This window comes from Chiroxiphia lanceolata, chromosome 16 (assembly GCF_009829145.1).
Source record: "Chiroxiphia lanceolata isolate bChiLan1 chromosome 16, bChiLan1.pri, whole genome shotgun sequence".
NCBI classification, from domain to species: Eukaryota; Metazoa; Chordata; class Aves; order Passeriformes; family Pipridae; genus Chiroxiphia; species Chiroxiphia lanceolata.
Window position 1 is genome coordinate 6,092,162 of NC_045652.1, and position 24,036 is coordinate 6,116,197.

At 41.8% G+C, this 24,036-nt stretch overlaps 1 protein-coding gene across 1 annotated transcript; it reads right to left on the reverse strand.

The window, feature by feature from the left end:
* Positions 1–1,785: 1,785 nt before the first annotated feature.
* On the reverse strand, positions 1,786–23,648 carry EMP2 (epithelial membrane protein 2). Its single transcript, XM_032703823.1, has 5 exons — positions 23,452–23,648; positions 8,472–8,583; positions 6,442–6,535; positions 5,032–5,178; positions 1,786–4,450 (listed from the first exon to the last, which is right to left on the reverse strand). Exons 2-5 carry the CDS (start codon positions 8,547–8,549, stop codon positions 4,266–4,268), a joined length of 504 nt encoding a protein of 167 aa, XP_032559714.1. The 5' UTR covers positions 8,550–8,583; positions 23,452–23,648; the 3' UTR covers positions 1,786–4,265.
* Positions 23,649–24,036: the final 388 nt, after the last annotated feature.

Consider the following 24,036-nt stretch of genomic DNA (forward strand, 5'->3'; position numbering starts at 1 on the left):
TTGTTATTGTTGTTGCACTAACAGCTGGTTTTGTCTTGGTGCCTAGACTTTGAAGCAATTTCCACATCTTCCTCCAAGGATCCACATCTTGCCTTTCGTCCAGAGCTTGCTGAAAAATTTGAATCCTTAAACTAAAAGAGGCTTTTGTGTAAAATCCGAAGGGAATTGCACTGCCATGGGCCCTCAGAGGAACTGATCCAATGTGTGCTTCCCTACACAGTTACCACCTGGATCTGTTCCATTAAAACCTCAGGAATAATTCTGCATCACAGCAGAAGAAAATAGACCAAATAAGGGCTTTGCCACTTTCAGGGCCTTATTGTTCCCACAGGTTATCATCCCAGAAAGTCTCACTTCTTCATTCAGTGAAAAGATCTATGTGGATGTGACAGACCATTTTGTGATACACAGTCTATAACTACTTAAAAAACTCTTGAAGAGACCCACAGTACCTTACTAAGTGGTCTGTTACTGTTCTGCTGTTTTGTACTATATTGTTACTTGCAGTGAATTTCAAGTTAAAAGTGTTATTTGTGACATTTAGACTGTAGAGGATTCATTTCCTCATGTTTCTTAATTGTTAGTGTCTGTTATGAATGTTATTCCATTTACTCTGGAAGTTTGATTCTATGGCCTTGGAAATGAAGTCTTGCTTTTAAAACTAATTTACTTCCACATTTCATTTTCTTTCGTCTTACTGCTTCAGAGGGGATTATTGCACAGAGAAATGAAATGAAAAATAAAATTTTCGGCTTCATTATTTTATTTCAGCAGCATTGATGAACTATGATTTTAGGAATCTTAGCTCTCTTTAGTGTTTGGAAAGATAGTGGCTCATCTTATTCCTGATTTCAGAAATTATAGGAAGGATTTTTAGTTTTGTCTGTTTAGCTAAGTGGCACAAGTTTCCATGATGCTCAAGGTAAGAACAACTCTGCAGTCCTTCCATTATTTTGAACACATTAAGAACCACATAAATTATTGATGTAGCTGGGGTAAAAAACCAGGTAGTGTCTAAGCAGCACAGATCCTGTCACCTACAGTGCTTTTGGTTTTTTAAAGGTATCTCATAGCAAACTAATGTACACCTTCATTTTCTCTTGTCCTGGATGGAATATTTAAAGGAAACCTTTTTTTTTTTTTTAAAGTATCTTGACATAAATACTTTAGATTGTTTTTCCAAGTTTGTTTCCTGTACTTCAAGTGCTGGCTTGCTGGGTAAAAAATGTCAAGGTAGAGTCACAGATGCTACAGAATATTTTAAAAAATTTGGACTTTTTTCTTTTGTTCACCATGATTAGGAGGGAGAAGTTTTATGGGGTTTGGGAAATTATTTCCGGGGAGCTGGGAGGAATGTTTTGAATGGATCTGTACAAACCTGTGTGTGCTGCTGGTTCCTCAGTGCAAACTTGAATTTTGGACCGGAGCAGATGCAGAAGTAACTGTTTACTCACATGGCCAAGGCACTCAGCCTCATCTTAAACACATGGCTGTTCCTACAAATGATGAAAAATAACAAAACCCTTACAAGTAAACTACTTTTCAGGGCATCTGTGGATCCTGCATTACTCAGTAGCTATTGACACCACACATTTAAAGGTTCAGTACACTGCTATTTTCTCTGCTTACCCTGAAAGGTCTTCAACAAAGGACAAAAATAGCTTGTGGTTCTAGTAGAGGCAGGAAGAATTTAATTTTACCTGTTCACACAAATACTCAACTATTTCTCATCCAGCATAGCATAAATATATCCCAAGCTTAAAGACAAGGTCAGATTGCTAAATGTTTGCTATTACAGTACAAGAATGTTTTATTTTCATGTACATTCCAGAATATATAGAGTATAGAAAATGGTATATTTTAAAGGCATATCAGGTAGAAAGAATATCCTAAAATATGTTTGTCCTGCTAAAACTCTAGTTCACTGGTTTGCTACTTGTGGTTTTACTGTGCAGAACATTCCTGAATGTCTGTTCTATGTGGCATCTTGTGTATGCTGCTGTTTGTACTCAAGTATTGGTGTTGTGCATCAAATGTTTGTTGTGTGTGTGCTTTTCACTTTTAATTAAAGGGACAGAGCTTTAATGTGGAATTAATCTGTGTGTTCATGTAAATCTACATCTCTGTTTTAAATACTTGCTCTGTAAATGACCTGAGCATGATCAAGGCAAGAAATTGAAACATCTCTGCCAGTCAGTGGTATAACAGCTAACTTAAAATTTTACAGGACTGTCCTCTAGGTACAAGTCAGTTGTAATCCATATTTGCTTAAGAATTTTCCTTTTTCATGTTTTAATAAATCTAGCAAAATGCCAAGCTAATAAGTCTATCTTCTTTCATCCTTAAACCTACATCTATTTAGTGAAGACAAATTCTGCTTGCAAGCAAAAATTCAGGTTTTGAACCTGAAATGTATTCAGCAAACTGTAAAAACACTTTTTTAAAAAGTAGGGTAATAATTCTTGACATTCAAAGCACTCCCACTAAGAGGAAAAAACATGACATAATACTGTAGCATAATGATAGACTGGGGAGAATGCATTTTCTTCAAACTGATTTGGGTTTTTTATTATTATTTTAGTGTGTTGTCCTTGCTCATCCTAAATTTTTAACAGTCTTGTTGGGATTTCTTTGTTCCCAAAAAAAGACAAGTAGCACATGCCAAATCATGTTAGGGTGTTGAAGGAATGAAGGTGGAACTATATGACCTGTCACTCATGTTGGAGACCATTCCTATACAGTTATGCACCTGAGCTTTTTACTCTGGGATAAATCAAGGATAAATCTGAAGGAATCAGGTCATTCACTAGCTTACTACATCATAATCATTATCCATTAACTCATGTATAATGTAGTCAGCATTAACTCCAGTAGAGCTGCACTACTTTGTGAGACTGAATTTCTTCTAAATACCTCATTCAAAACCTATTCTGCTATTTTATTGCCTGGGTATTGGGCCAGCTGTAGTGAATACACTGAAATAAATAAATGGTCAAAGCTTTTAAAAAGTCAAATCTGTACTTAAGCATCAAAGCTGTGACTAACCAGAAAAGACCACTTCATTCATTCTCCACACTGATCTCCCAACTCCAGAATCACCATCACCCAAAGTCAGTATTACACTGCTGAGCAGCTAAGCCTGGTATTACAGCACAGATTTAGCTCACAAAATTACTGAAAAATAAAAACCACCAAGTCATTTTATCTTGAAAACCTAGTCTGGAATTCATAAGCATAGTAATTGCAGTCTGATTTGTTTAGTAGTAGTGTTTAGTTCCAGTAAAATCCACAAAAGAATTTAAAATGAATTTTTTAAAGGCCAATTTCCTAATGGGCAGACTCAGGGAATGCTTTTGTAAAGGCCATATTAACCATGAAATCATTCCATGATAACAGCCCAGTGTAATAACCATGCTGAGTTTGGCTGTAAAAACCTAAATTTGGCATTGCTTGATCACTAATTTGCTTGGAAAGCTGCAGATGAAGGCACTGTGATGTTTTCCTGTTCTACCCTGCAGAAAGGCTACACACAAGGCAAAAATAAAGGGATTTAGGACTGGAGAGGGGTATTCCTTAACTGCTCAGACTGTGCTGGTCCCAGCTGAACAGTGAATTTGCCAGTGAGTTCTCCCGCCAAAGGGTCTGTGCTTAAATTAAATGTGAAAGAGAAGAAGAGAAACATTTGCTGGAGTACAAAAAGGAGTTGTTTACTTTTGCAAAGCAAGTGGTTTTAATAAAAACTTGATGACACTTACTGCACATTACAAAGAGCAGAACACTGGTCCAGTGCCAGGACAGACACTCTCAGTGCAGCTTTGGGCTTTATAATTCTTTCCTTTTTCGTTGTGATCTGGGCCTCATTTTTTTACACCCCCTTATATTTAACATATTCCAAAGGGATACATCTGGTCCAGGAATACAGTTAGCATATTGCTTATAAACTAATTTGCACGGGCTTTATTTGTAATCTTCGAGAGGCCAGGAAGAAACTGTTAATGTCTGGTAAAGGGAAAACCATTCATAGATGATGAAATATGTAAAAAAGAAACAACTTGGCTCTGTCCTGCTCCAACCCCTGACCTGTAGGTGCCCGGCGTCCCATTTCAACTGCCTTCTTTTTTTTGTGATTTGTTTCATATCAAGAACACAGTACATTTTTAGAGAAACAATACCTTTACTACAAAACCATGTAAAGGATTATATACAAAATGGTTACTGGAATTTGGTTTTGTACTGCAGTGACAGAAATAACTAGCTGCTGACATTTATTTACGCTTCCTTAATACTAAGTACATCACACCACTGATCAGGGTAAAGGCAAATGCAATCCAGGCTAAGACAAATGAATAGCCATATTGGCCTTTAGAAACTTCCATCCTATATTCATAGCTCTGGTGCAGTTCTTCGTGCCTGTCTGTGTAAATGGAAGCTGCAATCATAACACACAGACCTGGAGGAGGAAGAAAATAATAAAGTTTAGCATCTTGAAGTATTATCTCTCTATATATAACTATTCACTGTCTCTCTTCTGTCAGCTGCTTCCACCAATGTCCTTTCTTTGCAGACACTTGTTTTCCATCCTCAAACTAAGCTGGAAGCATTTCAGGACATATTCTCAGTTTCTTTGGCATGGATTAAATTTGAAGTGCTGTTGTGTATCTGTGTCATTTGCAGTGAGCAGAAAACAATTCTGAACATCTGGATAGTTCTAAAGACTGACAAAAAACAGAGTACCTGCCTGTAACAATTACAGAGTTATTTAACTTGTTCAAGAAGTTCAGAATCTCAAATTCTTTCCCTTCCAAGTTTAAATTACTTTATTCTGAGCAGTGATGACATCCATGTTTTAACTCCCTCAATATTAAAGAATGGAGCAGTTCACTGTTTAAACAAATATGAAGGATAAGCTGTGGCCTCAAGAGCCCTACAAATTCCTCATGCAGCTCATTCTTTTTGAAACCTTTTTCCCCTTCCCTTTCCTTACTTTCACGAAAACATCATTAAAGTTACAAGTGTTGAAAAATCACTCACATGACAGGAGCTGGATGATTGAGGTTAACACAAATCTTTCTCCTTGCTTGAGACGGAAGAGCTGAAGAATGAAAACCAGAAATGCCACACAACAGAAGATAGTAGACAGGATCATGGCAGCCTGAACGGCCTGAATTGATTGATACTCTGCAGAAACAAAAACAGCCTTGATTAAAAATAGTTTCTCTCTTCGGCTCCTCCTTCAATGAGGGGCAGAGCTATGTCCTGGAAGCAGGAGTCCAGCAGACACAGCAAACCCGTTGTGCATTGCCTTAGGGTGGTTCTTCCCTGCTCCCTTGGTATTGATGCAGCCAGTGGTTTGAGGACTCTTAAAAGCTTCTCATAAAACTGAATAAAAATACCGAAGAGGCTGTTCCTCCCACACCACATCCTTTGCTACCATCAGTGTACTAAAAGCACAGTGCAACTGCCAGCTGTCCCAAATGGCTCACAAAGGCAGACCCCAGCCTCCAACCAGACCTGGAGACAGCCCTATCCAGGGAGATGTAACCAGACAGGATACCCACACTCGGCACAAAAGATTCCTCCTATGTGGATTTTTATCCTGTCAGTGACTTCCCTGTAACCAGGAGCTAAAGTAACCAATACATTTTTAACTAGGTGTAGCTGTAACTTCACAGCCATGCTCCAGCCAGGCTGAGCTCCTGCAGCCCCTCTCCTCCAGCACAGCCACTGCAGTCAGAGCTCTGGGAGCAGCAAACATTCCTGAGATACCCATCTGAGATACCAGGACCTGCCTGCAGTGGATGCACAGCAATACATCAGATGCAAACCCTTAAATCCATGTGTGATGGATCATCTCACTGCAGGTTGGAGGCCCTGAACCAACCTGATGCCTCAAAAGCAAAATTACTTCATGGGTACACAGCTCTTCAAATTATCTACCTCTTCAATATACACCCAGGTTGAATGTGCAGAAATAAAGCAAATGTAACATTTGGGAACACATTTATTTTTTGCAAAGCAGGATATTATGCTGGGTTGTATATTAATGCCTCCTTGTTAAAACTCCAGCTTGTGTTCTTTCTTCCACTTTCCCCCTCATTCTTATGCACAGCCAATATTTTTAAGTTCAATTCTGAGGCAAATTCTATCACTTCAGTCAGATTCAGATGACTTTACTGGTTTTACCTGATCTAATTTTTTAAAAACTCTTTAGCACTTCTTGTTAGTTGTTTGTGTTTACTCTCTTCCTTCTGCTTTCCTCTCACAGAAATTGCTGTAACAGCTGCTTTTCCAAAATCAAAAACCAGTATTAAAGCTTTTAGAAGATCTGTGCAGTTAGAGCATGCAGATTTTTGAACAATTACATTATGGCCTCTGCAGATTTCATAGCAATCTCACCAGACCTGCTAAAGAAACAGAACATAGGCACAGAGAGACACTCACCTCTGAACTGATCAGTAATGGCCAGACAGGTGCTAGTGTTCGTGGTACACATTCTCCAGACATCTGTAGAAAAGTTATCTCCTACCCACCAGGCCTGCAAAGTAAAAGGAAAGGGCTCTTACAGGGAAAAAATACAAAAAATCCCACAGAACTCCTTAGTTGTCCATCAATTATACAACAGCTGGAATGATTTTCTGTTCGTTTTTGATACTTAATCGCTCAAACTAAATTTGAGATTTAATGGCCTTTTGGAATAAGGGGTGTATCATCCCCATGTCATTCTCATTTTAGACCTCTGTAAGATAGGAGAGGGAATCTTAAACATCCCAAAGCACAAGGGATTTCTGCTGTTTGGGCAGAAATTTTGGGTCCTCAGTGACTGCTCTCTCTGTAAGACACCTAGGCAAGATCTGCTTTGTACATCCAGACCCTGTTTAGGATGCACACCTCTTTGAAGGCACAGTATTTGCTAATTTGCAGGAAATAGAAGGGTATACAGCTATGAAAGAGAATCCTTTATAAATGTTCTGGTTCGTGGCACTGAATTGATAAATCTCAGTGTAATGCAGCTGTGCTGTCAATGGACAAATGCAGTATGAACACTTTGGCATCTGACAAATTAAGATCCTCCTGTGGTATTTCTGTTTTGAGGTTTTAACATTCCAGGCAAAATGGCACTGCAGTGTCTGAACAGATTTTTATGGCAGCCTGCAAAACGACAAGCACTCCACACAAGTGGCATTTCCTCAGGAAACCCATTCCCGTTCCAATAGCTACCCAGGCCTTTGTTTTGACTAGAGTTGTACAAAATATGACTTTTAAATATGACTCCTGGTAGGATCTGCTGCTGAAAGAGACATTCCAGAAACCTCACAGCTTACTGTGCAGCTTTGCAAACAATACTGCAGTAAAAACTGTAATATATTATGGTAGCAGGAATATGTGTAATAACAACGCTGTGTTTTAAGAAAAAGCATTACTTTCTCAGGATGCCATTCATTTGGATTTTGCAGTCCAAGTTCAATATATTATTTTTCAGCTCTGAGCACTATATAATCCTTTCAGAGTTATTTTCATGACTATAAAAAGCCTCTTAAGATCGTTAAATCTAGCAGAAGGTGGTTCCACAGTTTAAGTTTGCAATTGTTAAAAGGTACGTAATGACAAAGCAGGGGTTTATTTCTGTAATAATTTGGTTTGTATGTAGCAGACTTGAACTAAGAATAAGTTGCTTTGCTCACTGTCCTTGCTTTCTAAATATTCAAAGGAACAGGGTAAGACAACCTGCTCTAGTGCTCAACTAATGACCTACCTCCATGGAACAAATCAACCAGCTGACTGAAAGATAACATCTGAGTTTGTACAACTTTGCAAGAAATAGTTGTGGCTAACACATCATTTCATTTGGAGCATAGTCTTGGAAAAGACCATGGGATTCAAACGAGCTTCACTCAACAGTGAAGTATTTTCAGCAGCAAATTTTTTAATCTCAAAAGCCTGTACACACCAGACCTCTTGGAGAAAGAAAGAGCACTACTTGATCAGGAGACTACTGATCAGGACAGTGGGCTCTTTTGGAAAGAGGAAAATTCAATTAAAAGCTAGATGCAAATATTGGAAGGGAAATTCTTCCTGGTCACAAAAATAAAATGGAAATTTGAAAAGAATACAATAGAAATTATTCTAAAACTGTGTGCTGAAACTGCTTCAACTGTATGGACACAGATACATTCATGGGGTCTCTCATGATTTAACTGGGCACCTTGGACAACCATTTCTGAGGCAAAGCACACCTTGACTGAAATTATCCCCACACATTAATCATGAGCTGTTTGACTTCATATACTTGACATAAAAGGACAGTAGATTTCCCCCCGTTTTCCTCATATCCAGCTGAACCAAGTCCCATAGCTCCACCTTACGCGCTTTCAATAAGCAAGCTGAAGACAACCAGAGAAGAAAAACTCAATTTTTATGAAGCAAAGAAACGCCTGCATGTTTGAGAGAAAAAGAGAAGAAATGGCACTTACATTGTCAATAGTTGAGATGAACAGCAGTGCTGCTGAGGTTATGTGAAACACAATAATGAAAGCCAGGAGAATCAACATCCTTGCTCTGGGGAGGCTTTAGTCTGAGATCAATCTGTCAAACAGAAGGGCAAATAGGAACAATCTTTAAAAGCTGTCAGTGAATCAACCTGCAGTTACACTGCTTCGCTGTGGCTCTGAGCAGTCCAGGTCAGCATCAGTGGATCTCAGAGTGAGGTGCTGCTAAAGAGTCAGGAACATCAGATGCAGTTTGAGTTCCACAGCATGAGTTCTATCTCCAGAGACACTTAACTGGCATCACAGGTGTTAAAATGAATCACAACTTGAAATGAAGCCAAGAGGTGCATTTTGCAACCTTCCAGCGAGATGGCTGCAGTGAATAAACACACAGAGAAGTTTCTGTCTGTGTGCTTCTCCAGCAAGGATGGAAAAGTCCTTCATGTTAGCTTTTAGAGCAGTGCTTTTCAAATTACAGCCTCACATGCACATGATGCTGGAACTTCCACAGGCTATAGCAAAGTCTTCTTTCAACCATCCTTTCAAAGATTTCAAAAAGATGCTTGTAGAACAAAATTAAGTGCATCAAGAACTATCTCCCAGATTTAGTAACAACTATGTTGTAGCTTAGGTCTCATGTCCTTTGTTCATATAGTTGCAAGTTTTATCCACTAAATAATGTAATGCCTAAGGACTATCATTTTCTTCAATAGATTGCCTTGACTGGTAGGGCTGAATAAACCCACTAGTCCTGTAATAACCCAGTTAGTTATTTTATGTTCAGTCACTTAATACTCTCTGTAGGCTACCAATTATCTTTATACCTTATCTAACCCAATTCCTACAATTTCACATGAAAAAAAAGTATTCTTATGTACAAGCAAGCCAGAAACTGTACTTAACTGGAATTCCTAGGAAATCTGCAAGCACAAAACAAATAGGGTAGGGAAAGATACTGTTACTAATAGACAGAAAAGTGCAATTGCTTGGTATATCTATTTCTTTCTGTGTAGAAACACTTGCCAATTAATATATGTGATATACTATAAGGAATGTGCAGTCTTGCAGATCTTCTCTTTGCATTTAAGGTGCACAGTTCTGTACATTATCTGCGTGTTATCATTCATCAATACATTAATGCATGTTTGTCCTCTTCCTTTGCTTGGGACACATCTCATGTCAAATGATCCATTCACATAACACAGCAAATATCCAAAAGAAAGGGAAGTTATGATTTTTTTTTCAGGACTTCCATGATTTTTTTAATGTCTAACCCCCTTTCTTCTGCTGTTTACTAGAATCATGAACCCCATGGATAATTTAACCAAATAAAAGGACTATTTTGACAGCATTTTTAAAGCAATTCCCACTGGGTCAAAATATAACTACTCTGCAAAACTTCAACAAGAACATAATCAGCAGTGTAAGAACACATTGAAGTGAGACAAAAATTCCAGATTAATCCTTTACATCTCCACTGCAGTACAGTGTTACAACAAGATCAAAGGCAAACAGTATGAAAGTGTTTCTGAGAAAAATGATGGGACAACCTTATACCCATATCTAATTGCAATGACTGAATGGGAGAGCCAAGTCAAATCCTAAAATAGGAAAAGCAGCTACTCAAGTTTGTATTCCTTCCCATTTCCTCTCTGTTAAACTTTGCCTTCTTGGCCACAACAAAGAACAGAAAGTGACAATTTCCTCCAACAAGCCCATTCTGCTGCATGACTCAAGGTCCTCTGAATCCAGTTCTGCTTCTAGAAATGTCATTCATGGCTCTCCATCGAGCCTTGCTTGAATGAAAGGAAGGAAGAAGGAAAAGAAGATATTTTGTGGGTTTGTATAATGCCACACCAAAATATTTTCATTGTGAAATGTACCAGTGTTTGCACAGCACCCCTCCTGTCTTGTGGTTGGTTTTTTTTCTGAGTTTCATTTCTTGCACTGATGGTATCTAAGCAGACAATAATGCAACAGTCATTTGCCATATAAGGAGAGAGAATCAAATTATACTCAGTATTATTTTAAGAATAACAATACAATTTCATCTTATTACATGAAGCATCACAAAGTAAGAGAGACTGAAAAACGTAACCTAATTAAAACGCATCTTGCAAAATCAAGACTTGTTGGCACAGAAAAATCCACTTAATCTTCAGTCAAGTCAATGTTTTTGCTTTACTGTTTTCAGCCATAAACAGAAGTGTTTCAAACAGGATGGATAAACATGTATGGCTGATGAGGAGAAGAAAACAGTTTTGTTTTACCCAAATAAAGCCAACATCGAATGAAACAGATTTTTGTTTTGTGTGCACACAGATACATGGATACAGGGAGGGAAAGGAAGGAAAGGCCATTTCTAAGTAATTAATACCAGGAAAAGACAGCAAGAACCAGTTATCCAGGAGAGATCCAGAGAAACTGTGTGATCTGTGGGCAGGAAGCAAAGAGCAGCTGTCCTCTCCTACGATGCAGCCAAGCAATGACACAGAAGCTATTACAGTATCTGCATCCCTCTCAAGGCAGAAATTCTGGATTTGATCTCTCAGAAGGAACTATTAGTCCTCCTTCACTCCAGACAATGCTGAAATTTAAAAGCTCACTTTGGAGACTCAAGATCCTTCCACTCCCTCAGCAAGAACCTCTTTCTCCTCCAAGGACAAAGCCTGGTACCTTTCCCAGGTAGCAGCAGGCAGCTCCTTTCCTCTCCCTGTGAGCAAGGGAGGGGAACAGTTATGTCTTCACATGGAGAATTTCTGAGAACACCCTTTGCATTAAGATTCAGAATTCTAATAATGTAATGCTAACCAAACACCTTGGTTACATCCTATTCTGCAGACTAGCTGGACTCCTCTTTGTTCCTCATTCACTATTAACTGTTTCTCAAGGGCTTTCTTCAGGTTCACAATTGTTCCCAGTTCTTTTCTCAGCAGCTGAAGCCCCTTTGGAAGCTGCCACCTGCCAGGGGTTTTTGCCTCACTCTTTTAAAATGGAGGGTACCTGCAAGAGCAAACTGCTGTTTAACCTGCCTGAACCAATTCTGCTCAACAGAACCACCACCAGTTTGGGTTAGATTAAAATCCTATCTTCCCTTACATTTTATTTAATTTAATTAATTTATGCAAAATATTGCTTAAAAGGAGTTGTCTATAAGAAGGGCAAATACATTTTTAAATCACCTAAATTTGGGAATCTTGTACTTTGCACTATTAAGTGAATGGGAATCTGTAAACAGCTGTATTAAGATGCACAGAAATGATCAGACTCTTTCAAGTAAAACTCTGGTATTTGTGTGATGTGATAGGGGGCTCTGCAGGAATTTTTTCCATTGCTATTTAGCAGCTTTGGAAGCACTGCCCTATTATCAGTGCTAATACGTGCTGCTTTAAAGACTTCTTGCTCTTGCAGGAGCCTTGTCTTAAATGAATCAATGCTCAACTCTTCTGTTTTAGTCTCTTGATTACAGGTAAAATGAAGAAAAGCTCCCTGGGCAGAGTGATTTTTCACTTTCTTTCATTTGCAGTGGTACACACTATGCTCTCAAGTCAAGGAGTTCATGATGTTAAGTACACTGCCTTTAGGCACAGATATCGTTCATCATTTCCCAAAGTGGTTTGAATTCTTTTAATAGTTTTCACACACATAAGAGAAAGGCTTTTTGGACACACTAAACTATCTTTTAACAGAGATGATGGAGCCACTCTTCCCAGAAGTACATGATGAAAAGACTAGAGGCAACAACCACAAGCTGCAACAAGGAATACTCCAATTGTAAAAAAAAAAAGTATTAATTATATTCAATGAGCATGATTAAGTACGGGAACAGAGCCCAAGAGGCTGTGGGATCTCCATTCTTGGACATTTTCCTAACTTGACTGAAGCAAGGCCCAGAATGTCCTGAACTAACCCCCTGCTTGGAGTTGGAGTCTGCACCAGAGAACTTCAGAGGCCCCTTCCAGCTCTGCTCTCCTGTCAAGCTGCAGCTATTTCAGCAACCTCCCTCTACAAACCTCCAGCAAAGCTCTGACAAAAGAGAACATTACGTTTGACTTAGCTCATCACCTGTGACATTAAAAACAGATTTGGGTGCCAGAGTAAGAATGACATTGGATGTCAACCCGAATTCTTTCAATTGCAAGGCTCAGCACTTAACACCACAAAGGATGGGGTAAGGCAGAAATGCACAGGTCCTGCTGAGCAGCAAGTGCAGACTGCCACTGAACCCAGAGAGAGTGAGTTATGAGAATCCCACTGAACAATCCAGATTTGCTGTGGAAATAAGGTTTCCCACAAATGCTGTTAAGTTGCAGGATACTTACACAAAACACATTGAAAACAGAAGGCCAGTTGTATTAACGGCAGAGGTTTTTTTCAATGGGTGCAGAAGAACTGTTTCTGGGTAATACTCCAATGCCACCTTGTTTTGCACAGGGAGGATAAACACAGCAGTCACACAGACTGTTAGAAGCAGTAGTTTGGCACCTTCCATGTGAGAGCCTGATGAGCTTTACAAGAAGTGGCTAAGAAAGGCCTCTGCTCGAATCTTCTGGACAGGCAGAGACAAGTACCTTCATACGAGATAGAACAGTACAACAATCACAGAAAGTGCACAGTAAAATAAGGTATCCAGGCCACGGTTTCCAACATTTCTGTACTGTACTAAGCAAACACGTTACAAAACTGGATTGCCTCCCTATGTCAAATTACACATGCACACACTCCCCTGCAAAAAAAGCCTCAGTTTATCTTTAAGATAAAGTTTATCTTTAATGTCCATCAGTACAAAGAAACATGACTAGTTGATTTTTTTCTGCTGTTTAGTACAGCAAGTAAGCAAAAATGAAAACAGTCTCTGACAGTTCTTAGCAGAAGTTTTATCACTACTTTCCAGCGCAGATGTCATCTCCACAACACATGCTTTTGTTCCTTCCCATGCAGTTCAACTCTGCTGCCAGGCTGTTTCTCATGTTTGTGCATACTTGATTTTTGCAACCAGAGAAACACGTCCATAGTACAGTATGTTTATCCTGTGCTCATTTGCATTGGAAAGGCTAAAGCTTACCCTCCAACACTGGCTGCTGCCCTCACTTCCTCAGATCAAGTCAGGCTTTTCTTTCATCTTCATCTGAGTCCACGTATGAGAAAATCTCAGCACAGACAATCCTGGTTTATGCTCAGAAACACGGAAATCACTGCAGAACAGCTCCTGCTCTGTACAGACCGAGGCTGGGGGCGTGCAGACTGCTCCTCACCCACGTTTAGTGTGCTGGAAAGACACACCCAAGAGAAGGGGCAGACGATCCTGCTAAACAAGTTACCAGACCTGCAGCTCTCTATGCTGAGATGTTTCATTGCAACTCGAACAGCAGGTCTTTGGGCCATCAACGAGCACCCGGCTCAGCTGAACTTTCTTGAGGTCACTGCTGTTAACACTGAATCAAAGCAAACCTTCTTCATTATCAATTCTTCTGCCCCTCAGTGCTATAATTAAGACTGAATATGTGAATTTAGAAGAAAAAGTTTGTATACTTGTAGCATGAGAAGTCTGTCATCTTGTGATGCATCACAAGATGTTTGGATTTACATGATGATCATTTTGTTTTGCTCTGAGTTCTTGTGCCACATCTCCTGGTGTCTCATGACAGAAAATTCAGAAGTTGGCTCACATTTTGCCTGTACCATTATCTCTAAACTTGCATAAAACTCCCTGGTTTATAAGGAATAGAGTGATACTGTTAACATTCATCTTTTTTTTTTCTTTTACCAACTATGAAGCGTTCTGTTTTTCTTATGTGATTCTCAGAACTGGGACCAAAAGTGAAATAAGTTCAGAAGGCAGGGTTTCTCCCAAACCAGCAAAAGCTTTGAGGATTTCAACAATCCTCTAACCTCTAAATATGAAACAACATAAAGGACAAGAAAATCAGGAAATGTAATACCAAGGGAATAATTACACCAGTTGAAACAACTTACTCCAGTTTCTTTATTCTTTTTGCCTGTGTTAATTTAACAGTTGGGAGCACCGACATCACAAGATATAATTTGGAGTATATTCCTTAAAACAAGGCAGGTAATACCCAAACTCATGCTTTCTTTCTACATGTTGTCTAAGCTGACTATTGCTCTCACCCTACTCACAGTCTGTGGTATCTGTACATTCATCCATTTCCATTGGATCACCTGCCTGGCATTTTTTGTTGCTGTAGAGTTAACCTGTCCATGTGCCCGAGCTGCAAGGCTGCCCTGGCACAGGTGCCCAGCACAGCTGCCCATCCTCAGTGCCCTCACCCCCCCAGGGGTTGCTGTGCTTTTGCCCTGCTGCCACACATCTGGATCCTGTCCATGGCAGCTACAGAAGACCCCTTCAATCATGCAAGAAATCTGGAAAGGATAAGCACATATTGTACTTTTCTTTCTCTTTTCTTGTGTCATCAATGCCTATTGGAAAACACAGCTAAAGCAACCTAGTTTTATTTTACATGATGACTTTGGAGCCTTACTTTAGAGAACCAGCCTTTAAACATTTCATAGGACAGAAGTGCTAATCTTAAAGCTAACACTGCAGGTAGGTTTATAAACAGCATGCAAAGGCTTTGCTGCCAAGAATCCCTGAAAAATATATTGATAGTTCTCTGGTGCACGAAGTGAGCTGCTACTATTAGAGCTCACAGGTGCACAAACTACATAGAAAATGAGGTTTTGCTTTTATTAAAGTCTTATTTATAAATGTAACTCAGTAATTAACAAAATAGGTCTACCAACAGATGTGGAAGTCTCTGTATTTGTGCTCACATACTCTGTGTTCAGGGAACTGAACAGATTGTAGAACTGGACCCTCTCCAACCTATTCTTCATGTTCAAGTGTACATTCAAATCCTGACCTGTTTTCCTGCTCAGGGGTTACACAGCTAACAGTCAGTACAGAAACAGTATGTCCTCCTTCAACCAGTGATCTCCTTGGCCAGCTAGGACACCTCCAAGAGGTGCTGGTGGGCTCTGACTAAACCCCTCCAACATTGAATGGAGACCCAGGAGGGAAGTGCAAAGGCAGAGTGACAGTCTGTGCCACAGATGGGCTCCCACCCAATTTCTTCCTGGTATGAAGCCAAAATTTCACCCCCCTACTTGATGCTGGACTTGGAAACAAGAGGGGTAAATGTCCTGTCAGCCCCTAGATGGCATAGACACCATCAGCTCTTTTTCTTTATGATCAATCACTTCATTGAGAATACACTCAAGCCCACAACTCTTTGTGCTACGTGTTTTATGTGGACGGAAGAGAGCTTGTCACTTCCAGCTGCTTTTCAAAGTCCTTCCTCACAAAGCAAGGAAATCAGAAGGAAATGAATCAATGTTCCCTGCACTCAACCACAGTAAGGCAAAAAAACCCCAGAAATCAATACAGCAAAACTTAATCCACACCACTTTCTAGAGCTCTATTTGAATTACAACATTTATGCTTTTTTTAACTCAATGGTAGAAAATGAAAGTAGAGTCATCCTGCCAGATCTGGATTTGTTGGTGCCCTTGCAGTAGACTGTGTTAAGACCCAGCAACCTCCACCACAATTACAGTCAATTTGTTGTATTTTGATAGTGAAATACAGGGGCTTGGAGACAAACTGGCAAGACATGACACGACCTAGTTTTTATCCATCTTCTTTCAGAAAATCTTACCTTGCAACCAAAGCCCTGAGGTCTGCTTTGTGTGTGCACCACGACTAATATAAATGTGCACCTACAGCCTAGTCAAACCTTTTTTTATTACAGCAGTTGGATGTCTGTCCATCCTCCTGGTACTGGTGGGACTCCCTGTGCAATAGCAAACTTACAGTGAACAAGCTCATGTTCTTGCCTACCTCTCACCCAGGTGTGAGGGGATGCTGAAACACCCATCCAGCTCTTTCTGAATTGCCTTCATAAACACTAAATCTAGGCTCCTCCTCAGAAATCCTACCTAGTTACCAAAAGGGAAACAGATGGTGCTCACAGTCAGGTCTGGCAGACCTTCCCTGGACCTCCTCCCTTCTCACCCCATTCTCCTCATTAGATCTGTGCTGTCAAGACAGAACTCCAGAGTCTGGGAAATTATAACCCTGCTGTTCCATACATTTCCAAAAAACCCAACAAACAGATTGCAGCAAAAATGCAAAGTGCTAGCTTTGAGCACAGAGACCCAAAGAAGCTGACGTTTCTAATTTCTCAGGAATGCCTTTAATAAAGTTTTGACCCAGGGATGCCAGCATTGCTGCCACTTCTGGAACTCTGTCAGTCGTTTATTTGCAAACAAGTCTGGACTGGGTTTAGACTTGCCCTACCACTCCTTGCACTATGGCCCTGCTTTGTGCACTGCAGAGGAAAATCACTCTGCCATGAAGCCTTTGTGGGTAAACTGAGCAGAAGAAAACCAGCTGGACCTCTGGGAAAACAGGAACACAATGCCCTGTTGGGGGGTGGGGAAGTGTCACTTACAGGGAAAACGTGCCTTTTGACGTCTCACCTGAAAGTCCTAAAAAAAATAAAAAATAGCCTGAAGCTTAAAAAATTCAAGATACATGTATTCAAACACTCCATCAAAACCTGGAAGAGAAATGGAACAGCCACTGTATGCTGAGATCAGTTGCCTACACTGGCAGACCCTTGACTACAGGTGTAGTTGAGTTATAGTCTTTAAGCCTTCATCTTTTCAAAGCTGCTCTTTAGAGGGTTATGTGTGTTCAGCAGAAAGACAATTCCTCCTCTAGCAGCACAAACCAGCATCTTCCTCAAAAGTAAATCTTCCATGTATTATACTTTTTCTCTAAAGCACTTTTTCTTGTAACTGTACTTTTATGCTAGATAATCTCAGATTTAAGCTGTTTTATGTCTACATCTAAATCCCAACACAGCCCACAGTGGTGTAAGGCAGGCTGCCATATTACTAAATAACACCTGAAAGGGTTACAATTAATCTCTTAATTCCCATCATAATCATTCCCTGCGCTCTTCCACCTTCAGTTTATGCTGAGCACCACATGCCTTTGGGAAATGCTAACAAAAAATGGTCTTTAATCAGAGATACCCCATGGATCCAGAGATCAGTTCTCAAAGGGCACATATTGTTTAAGAAAACCCTGCAGTAATTTGAAAGAAGGAACTGCTTTTGTACTGCAGTTTCTGGTTTCTTACAAAACATAAATGTATTCTCTGAGCTTCCACAAAGGCAGCTGCAAAACATGTTACAAAATGTTTGTAACTTGAAGTATGTATGGGTAGAGCTTAACTGTATTCTCAGAAAATGAAGAAAAGCACACATTATTTCAGGTGTTCAATGCATCCCCTCTGTTCAGCCAGTTTGCTTGTTGTGCACCAGATACCACTTCAGTATAAACAAAGTTGTGGTATACATTAAAACCTTCTTAACAATCAAACTGGTCTAAAAGTACTAAAAGCTTGTTTTCCTAAGCTTAAGAAGGCAAGAACTTCTCGTTCTGACTTGTTCATTTTCAAAGATGAAGACAGACTGGGGATATACTTGCTTGCAGGTCAAGGCAAACACATAGAAGGAAAAAGAACTGTTTAACTTACAGATGAAAATAAATGGCTATAAATCAGGTGTGAGCAAATTTAGGATGTAAATTATAACTCTTAGAGCTATCACATTCTGGAACAACCTTACAATCACCACAGCACAGGAAAAAGAGACCAGCCTCCACAAAAGAAGGATTTATGTGATCTGGTATTGCACACGTGGTGTCCTGAGAGGACCCTCCAGGTCTGCACTCCCGTGAAGCCCATCCCAACAGTTTCTCTGAGGTCTCTCTCTGTTTTCAACAGGCTTTTGCATGATACCCATGCCCTTGGCACTCTGCTGAATTCTCTCCTCTCCTGCAAAGACTTGAGGCACTGCTGAGAGCAGTGCTGCCTGCTGGGCAGTGCAGTAACACGGGGTGATCATGACAACACACAATCGGCATTAAGGGAGGATTCATTTCTCAGGTGGGTGGCAAAGCTTCAAAGAGACAGCGAGGTCTGTCCCCCCTGTCTGAGGGTGACCTAAGGGCTCCTGTTGCCTCCCAGCACTCAAGGGCAGTGGTCAGGAACCACAGAGCTCTTTGCAGCCTGCTGGCACAGCCCTGCCTCTGGCTCAGGGAATCAGCCCTTCCATGGAGCTGGACAAAGCCCCGGGGCTGCACTGATAAGCTATTCGAGCTATGAGGAGCCTCCTGGGAACCTGCTTCTGAAGCAAATAGCTGAAGTGAGGTGTGGCCTGGCCTCACCCCTGCTCAATCACTGCGTGGCCACATTTCAGTGTCGTGGTTGTCCCTGTTCAATACCTTGGTAGGGCAGGGAGTGACAGACCAAGAATAACACCAGACCTTCTACAGGTTGACAGATTAAATGTATCCTCAGTCTTAGTCAACGAAAAGAAAGAAAAATAAAAGCACACCTGTAGCACTGACTACACATTAACACAGTTCTGAGAGCGAATTTCAGACCCCGGAGTCTACTCACTCCTGACTGCTGCTTATCCAGAGATTATTCCAGATACAACAGAACAGCTCGAGTGATTTATGCTGTTCCACCTAATTAACCAACAAACAAAGGCAGAAAAGGTCTGTCTTTCCAGATTGAAAGCAATGCATTTAATTCTGTAGAAATGAAAGCTGATATTTTTTAACTTTGGCAGATGCTCTGTGGAAATTGCTCGCAATTAAATGTGTTGCATTCGCTGTTGTAAAATTTTCAAACTGCTTGTTTTGATTTGGCTTTGACTAGCTCTGTATTGAGAAATTTTGGTTTTAGTTATTTCAGAGTTTACACATCATCTATCAAGAGTGTGAAAGTGCATTTCTATTGATGGTACAACAGTTGGCTATAAAATAGAGCAAACTCTTCCACAACTACTACTACTTTGTTTCACAGCAACACTGTAGCATATGATTGAATACCCAGCCCACCTCCAGAATGCCATTTTTACATTTTAATTTGCAATGGGCGCAAGTAAAGTAAAACTTTAAGGTTCCTATGTGAACTTTACAAGTCCAGGTAGAAGGATTTCTAACCCTTGTTTGAGCACACTCACTGCACAGCTCTTCTACACTCTGGTGCTCTACGGGAACAGCCCAGTCACCTCTGCCTGCCCCAGCTCAGCTCTGCTCTGCCCTGTGGATCCACCTTGGCTAGGCTGGGGCCCTTGGAGTGCCTGGGTCCCTGCAGAGCCACATTTCATACCAGTCACAGCGCCAGGTAAAGGCACATCAAGCCCTCTGGCACATGACAGATGGGCAGGCTCAGCCAGCTCGCCACAGCTCCACATCAGACTCTTCTCACAGACTTGGGGTTGTTTCTGCATTTGAACTAAGCAGCTGGTTTGTTGTTTCTGTGCACTGAGCAGTGCCAGCCCTAGAGAGCAGGTGAGTCCACAGAGACCACCATCAGCACATGCACCTCAGCAGAGACATCCAGAGACTTTGGAAGGCCACTTTCTGTATGGAAGAAGACCAGAATTTTGCTGTATTTCAGGACACGTAACACCTGCATCAAACACCCGAGGGAGTGTTCATACTGCCCACCTTGGCTGTTTGAGGCCTGTGCAGTTCCAAACACAGCGTAGCGTTTAAGAATCGGTGCAGTAAACCATAAATATATATCCTATAGCCATCTCTAAGGGGTATTTGAGTCAGGCCACTTTCTGCCCCACCTACAGACTCCTGTGAAGATCTCTTCACAGCCAGAGGGTTGTATTTTAAGGTCACACCCAAATTATGAGCCTTCACCTGGCATGCACATACCATCATTAAACCTGCCCATGAAACTTCATCGGCAAAATAAAAAGGCGTAATTACATTTTCCCCATTCAGTGAAGAAATAATAATTCCTTTGATGGATGAATTCAGGACATCAGGCTTTCTCTTGAATCCCACCCAGCAAGATTTATTTTCTAAGAATTAAGATACTTATCTTCCTAATGAAGTCATGAGCATCACCTGACATTTGATATATTTACAATATTATCTTCTCTTTAAAATAGCAAAGCTTTCAACAAAAACAGCCAAGACTGAAACTCCACTGCAAAGATCACTGGTTTGCTTTGAGGATCCAAAAACTAAACAGACCTTAACAAACAGCTCCATGAATGGAATTCCTTAGTGTTGTGCTTATGTTTCCCCTGCATTCCCTCTGAGACCAACATGATTTCAATAAAAGCTGTGCATTCCTTTCTACTTTCAAATTTGGCTGTGCTGAAGTATTGCATGGATTTTACATAAAATGTTTGCTTCACTTCAGAGTAAATCTCTTTCTTATTGGTTCCTGTGTATCACAGTGCCTCATTCTGCTGGGTCTTCTTCCAACAGGAACGTGGAGGAGGACCTGGAAAGTACATCTGCCAGCTAGCAATATAAAAGATCTTGTCCCCAGAGACCTATTTATCTCTTTAATTAAACACATTCTTGTACTGATTTATGTGGTGGTGTCATGTCTTACATGATGCTCAACACACAAATAGAACATGAAGTGCCAGTGGAAAACCAAAATACACTCAAGCCACTGATGTGAAAAGGAAGAGTCTCCTTGTGCTGTCATCCATCTAATTTTTAAATGGACAGGGAAACAGCATCATGAAAGGAGACAGAATACGAATAGTATACTTAGCAAAAGTGGAGGAAAGTCTTGCTTCTCTAAATATCCACGAGATTAATGAGCACAACATTCTTCTTCCAATCACTGCAGGAATGTCAAACCCAAGATGGGAAACAACCTCGAGACAAACAAGACAACAAAATAAGAGGCAACTGTGGAGCAAGAGATGCTACTAAAAGCAAGAGGGGTTGAGTGCATTAACTGAAAGTGGGTCTAAGATGGAGATCTTAATTTCTTCTAAGAATTGTTGGCCAGCAACAATAACTACAGCATCTAAGAACTGAGACAGAATCTTTGTCTAAGAGAACGATGCTGCAGCAGCCTTCAGTCTTGACCTGCTCAGTCTGTTGAACAACTTCCTTTATTAGCAATGTTTTAAATCTGTGTAAGCAAATAGAATTCTCTGTTTTCCCTCACTGGCAAATCCACAGCATAATCAACACTGTTTTTGTGCTTACGACAGAAGTCTTTCCAGACCACAAATAAAGAATACAACACCAGTAGTGTCTTGTCTACTGATTGTATGTTGTTTTTATTTTGAATTATATTAACAGACTATTTTCCTTCCCCAGTGAACATACTAACAAGAAAGTGATCACCTCCTAAGAGTTTTCATGGTATTGCTCCATTTCATCTCAGTTAATGTTGATGGCTATTGGCAGCATAATCCCTGGATTCCTGGCTGGGCAGACAGCTGACCTGGTAACATCCATGTCAGCCACACAACTGGCATGACACAATCTGTACACATCTTAATTCAGCATGGAGGATGAGTCTTCCCTCAGGTATACCAACAGTATTTCCTAACTCAGCTCTGCAAGCTCACAAAGGGATTCAGAGAACAGCAAGAGTTCTTTCTTTCAATGTCGTTGAAGCAAAGGTCAAATCCTCACATCTTATCCTGAATAAACTCATATCAGCTTCTGGGGACCATGTTTTCCATATATCTTTGTTTCTACTCCCACTTTGATGTCACCAGCTGTGGTAAGTACCTGCACCCCAGCTGCATTCCCTACGATAGTTTTTGTCACACACTCACAAAAAAATAGCAGGACTCTCCAGCAAACTGCAATTCATGTTTCTTCCCTCAATGAAACTCATGCCCAGCAGTCCCCTACCATTTGTGTCTGCAGACATCTGGCATCTCAGCCCTGGCAGTCCAACCACATAGCTCCTTCCTGAGCTACCTTACCCTGCCTGGACAGCAAAGCCTTCAAAATCAACATCCTAGAGCAGGTCTGAATGAAGGAGTCATTACAGACTACTTTTATTTGACAGAAAAAACATCTGCTCAGGCAGGCAAGAAGGCTTATTTTACATAGTTAACACACCAGCACTGTATGTACAGAGTCTGAAAGTAAGTGAAGAGAAAGTTCTACTTTTTCTCTTTCTGATGGAGATTAGCCAACCATAGCTGTTTATTTTCAAACTTCCTAAAGAAAACTCCAGGAAAATCCAGTGTATATTTTAGAGCTACACAGTGGGTTTCTTCACAGCCCTGTATCAAGTCAGAAGATACTTCTAAGATGTTCAACTACAATAATTACTTATCATTTACATACTATTCCCCGGTGCTGGGAAAAAAACGGATCTTCCTTCACCATGTGAACAAAGTACTTCTGCCAAGAATTAACAGAGAGACTGAGCTGCAGGTTCCTTGGTGGCAGCATTCTGTGACAGGAACAAGCCCTATTTGCTAAGGAAGGCAGCAGTGCTCTATTCTTCCTAGAAATGTCCAAACAAGGAGCTGACCTCTCAAATTCTATACTCATATTGCAGGCAACCCATGTCACCGAGAGCTGCCTGTCTGGTATCTGGCACACACCTCCCCAGTGTAAGTGGGACATTACATACAAACAGAAACCACCAGCGAGTGAACTGCAGTTTTGACTCAAGCGGAAAAACGTTAACGCTGGCAAAAACTTCATAAAAATCTGCGCTGAATTACATCTAAGTGTATTTTCCTTCCACCGGAGGGAGAGGGGGGGGCAGCTGCCAAGAGCAGCCACACGTTCCTGAAGCACACGCGAACTCCGGCGAGAGTTCACTACAGGAGAGAACAGAAAGCAAAGCAACCATCCCGCGGAGAGCGCGAACTTTCCGCTGTCTTGGCCCGGCCCGGAGTGCCTGGCGAGGAGCCCCTCGGCCCGGCCCGGGGCGAGGCAGCGGGGCCGGAGCTCCGCCACAGCGGGGCCGCTCTCCCCGCCCGGCCCAGCGACGGCGCGGCAGCGAAATAAAATGCGTTTCGCAGTAAACAAACCCGTGATTTTTATTTTTTTTTTCCCCCTTTTTCCGCGGTTTCTCCCTCCCCGCTCCTCCCGCACCCCCGCGGTACTCACGGGCGCGGGCCGGGGGCAGCTCTCCGCGGGCTGCGACCGTCTGGCGGCGGTGCCTCCGCCCGCCCTCCCTGCGGGAATGATGTCAGCGGCGGCTGGGTGTGGAACCAGAGCGGCTTTCAAAAGTGCCCCCCGGCCGCAGGCGGCGGGAGAAGGGGTGTGAGCGTGTCGGCGTGTGTGTGGCTGAGAGAGTGCGCGGGGACGGAGGCAGGGAGGGAGGGACGGAGCGCGTACGGGAGGATCTTTTCCCCGCCCGTTCCCACTCGGCGGCGGGCGGGCATCCAGGCGCGCCGCTGCCCGGCCCTCCCCGGGGGCGCTCGGCCCGCCGTACCCCGCAGCCGGTTCCTGCCCTTGTCCCAGTCCCGGTCCCGGTCCCAGCAGCGCTGCCCCCGCCGTCCCCCGGGTCGCGGTGCCTGGACGGGGCGCACGGGATGCCACCAGCCGGGCGCTTGTCCCTCTCCCGGACCTCGGCTGCTCTGAGCCTCCCGCAGGAGTGACTCGGCACTCCCGAGCACCGAGCGTGGAGCGCGGCAGGGGCTCGTCCCGGGGGAGCGGCGCACTGCGAGGGGCGTGATGCCTCCCGGCACC

What these genes read in the sequence shown, in the direction of transcription:
- EMP2 (XM_032703823.1), bottom strand. Translation starts at nt 8,549, where the DNA reads ATGTTGATTCTCCTGGCTTTCATTATTGTGTTTCACATAACCTCAGCA. An exon ending in TCATCTCAACTATTGACAAT is followed by an intron (nt 6,536 to 8,471) that starts GTAAGTGCCATT and finishes TTTACTTTGCAG; the next exon opens with GCCTGGTGGGTAGGAGATAA. An exon ending in AATCATCCAGCTCCTGTCAT is followed by an intron (nt 4,451 to 5,031) that starts GTGAGTGATTTT and finishes TTCCTCCTCCAG; the next exon opens with GTCTGTGTGTTATGATTGCA.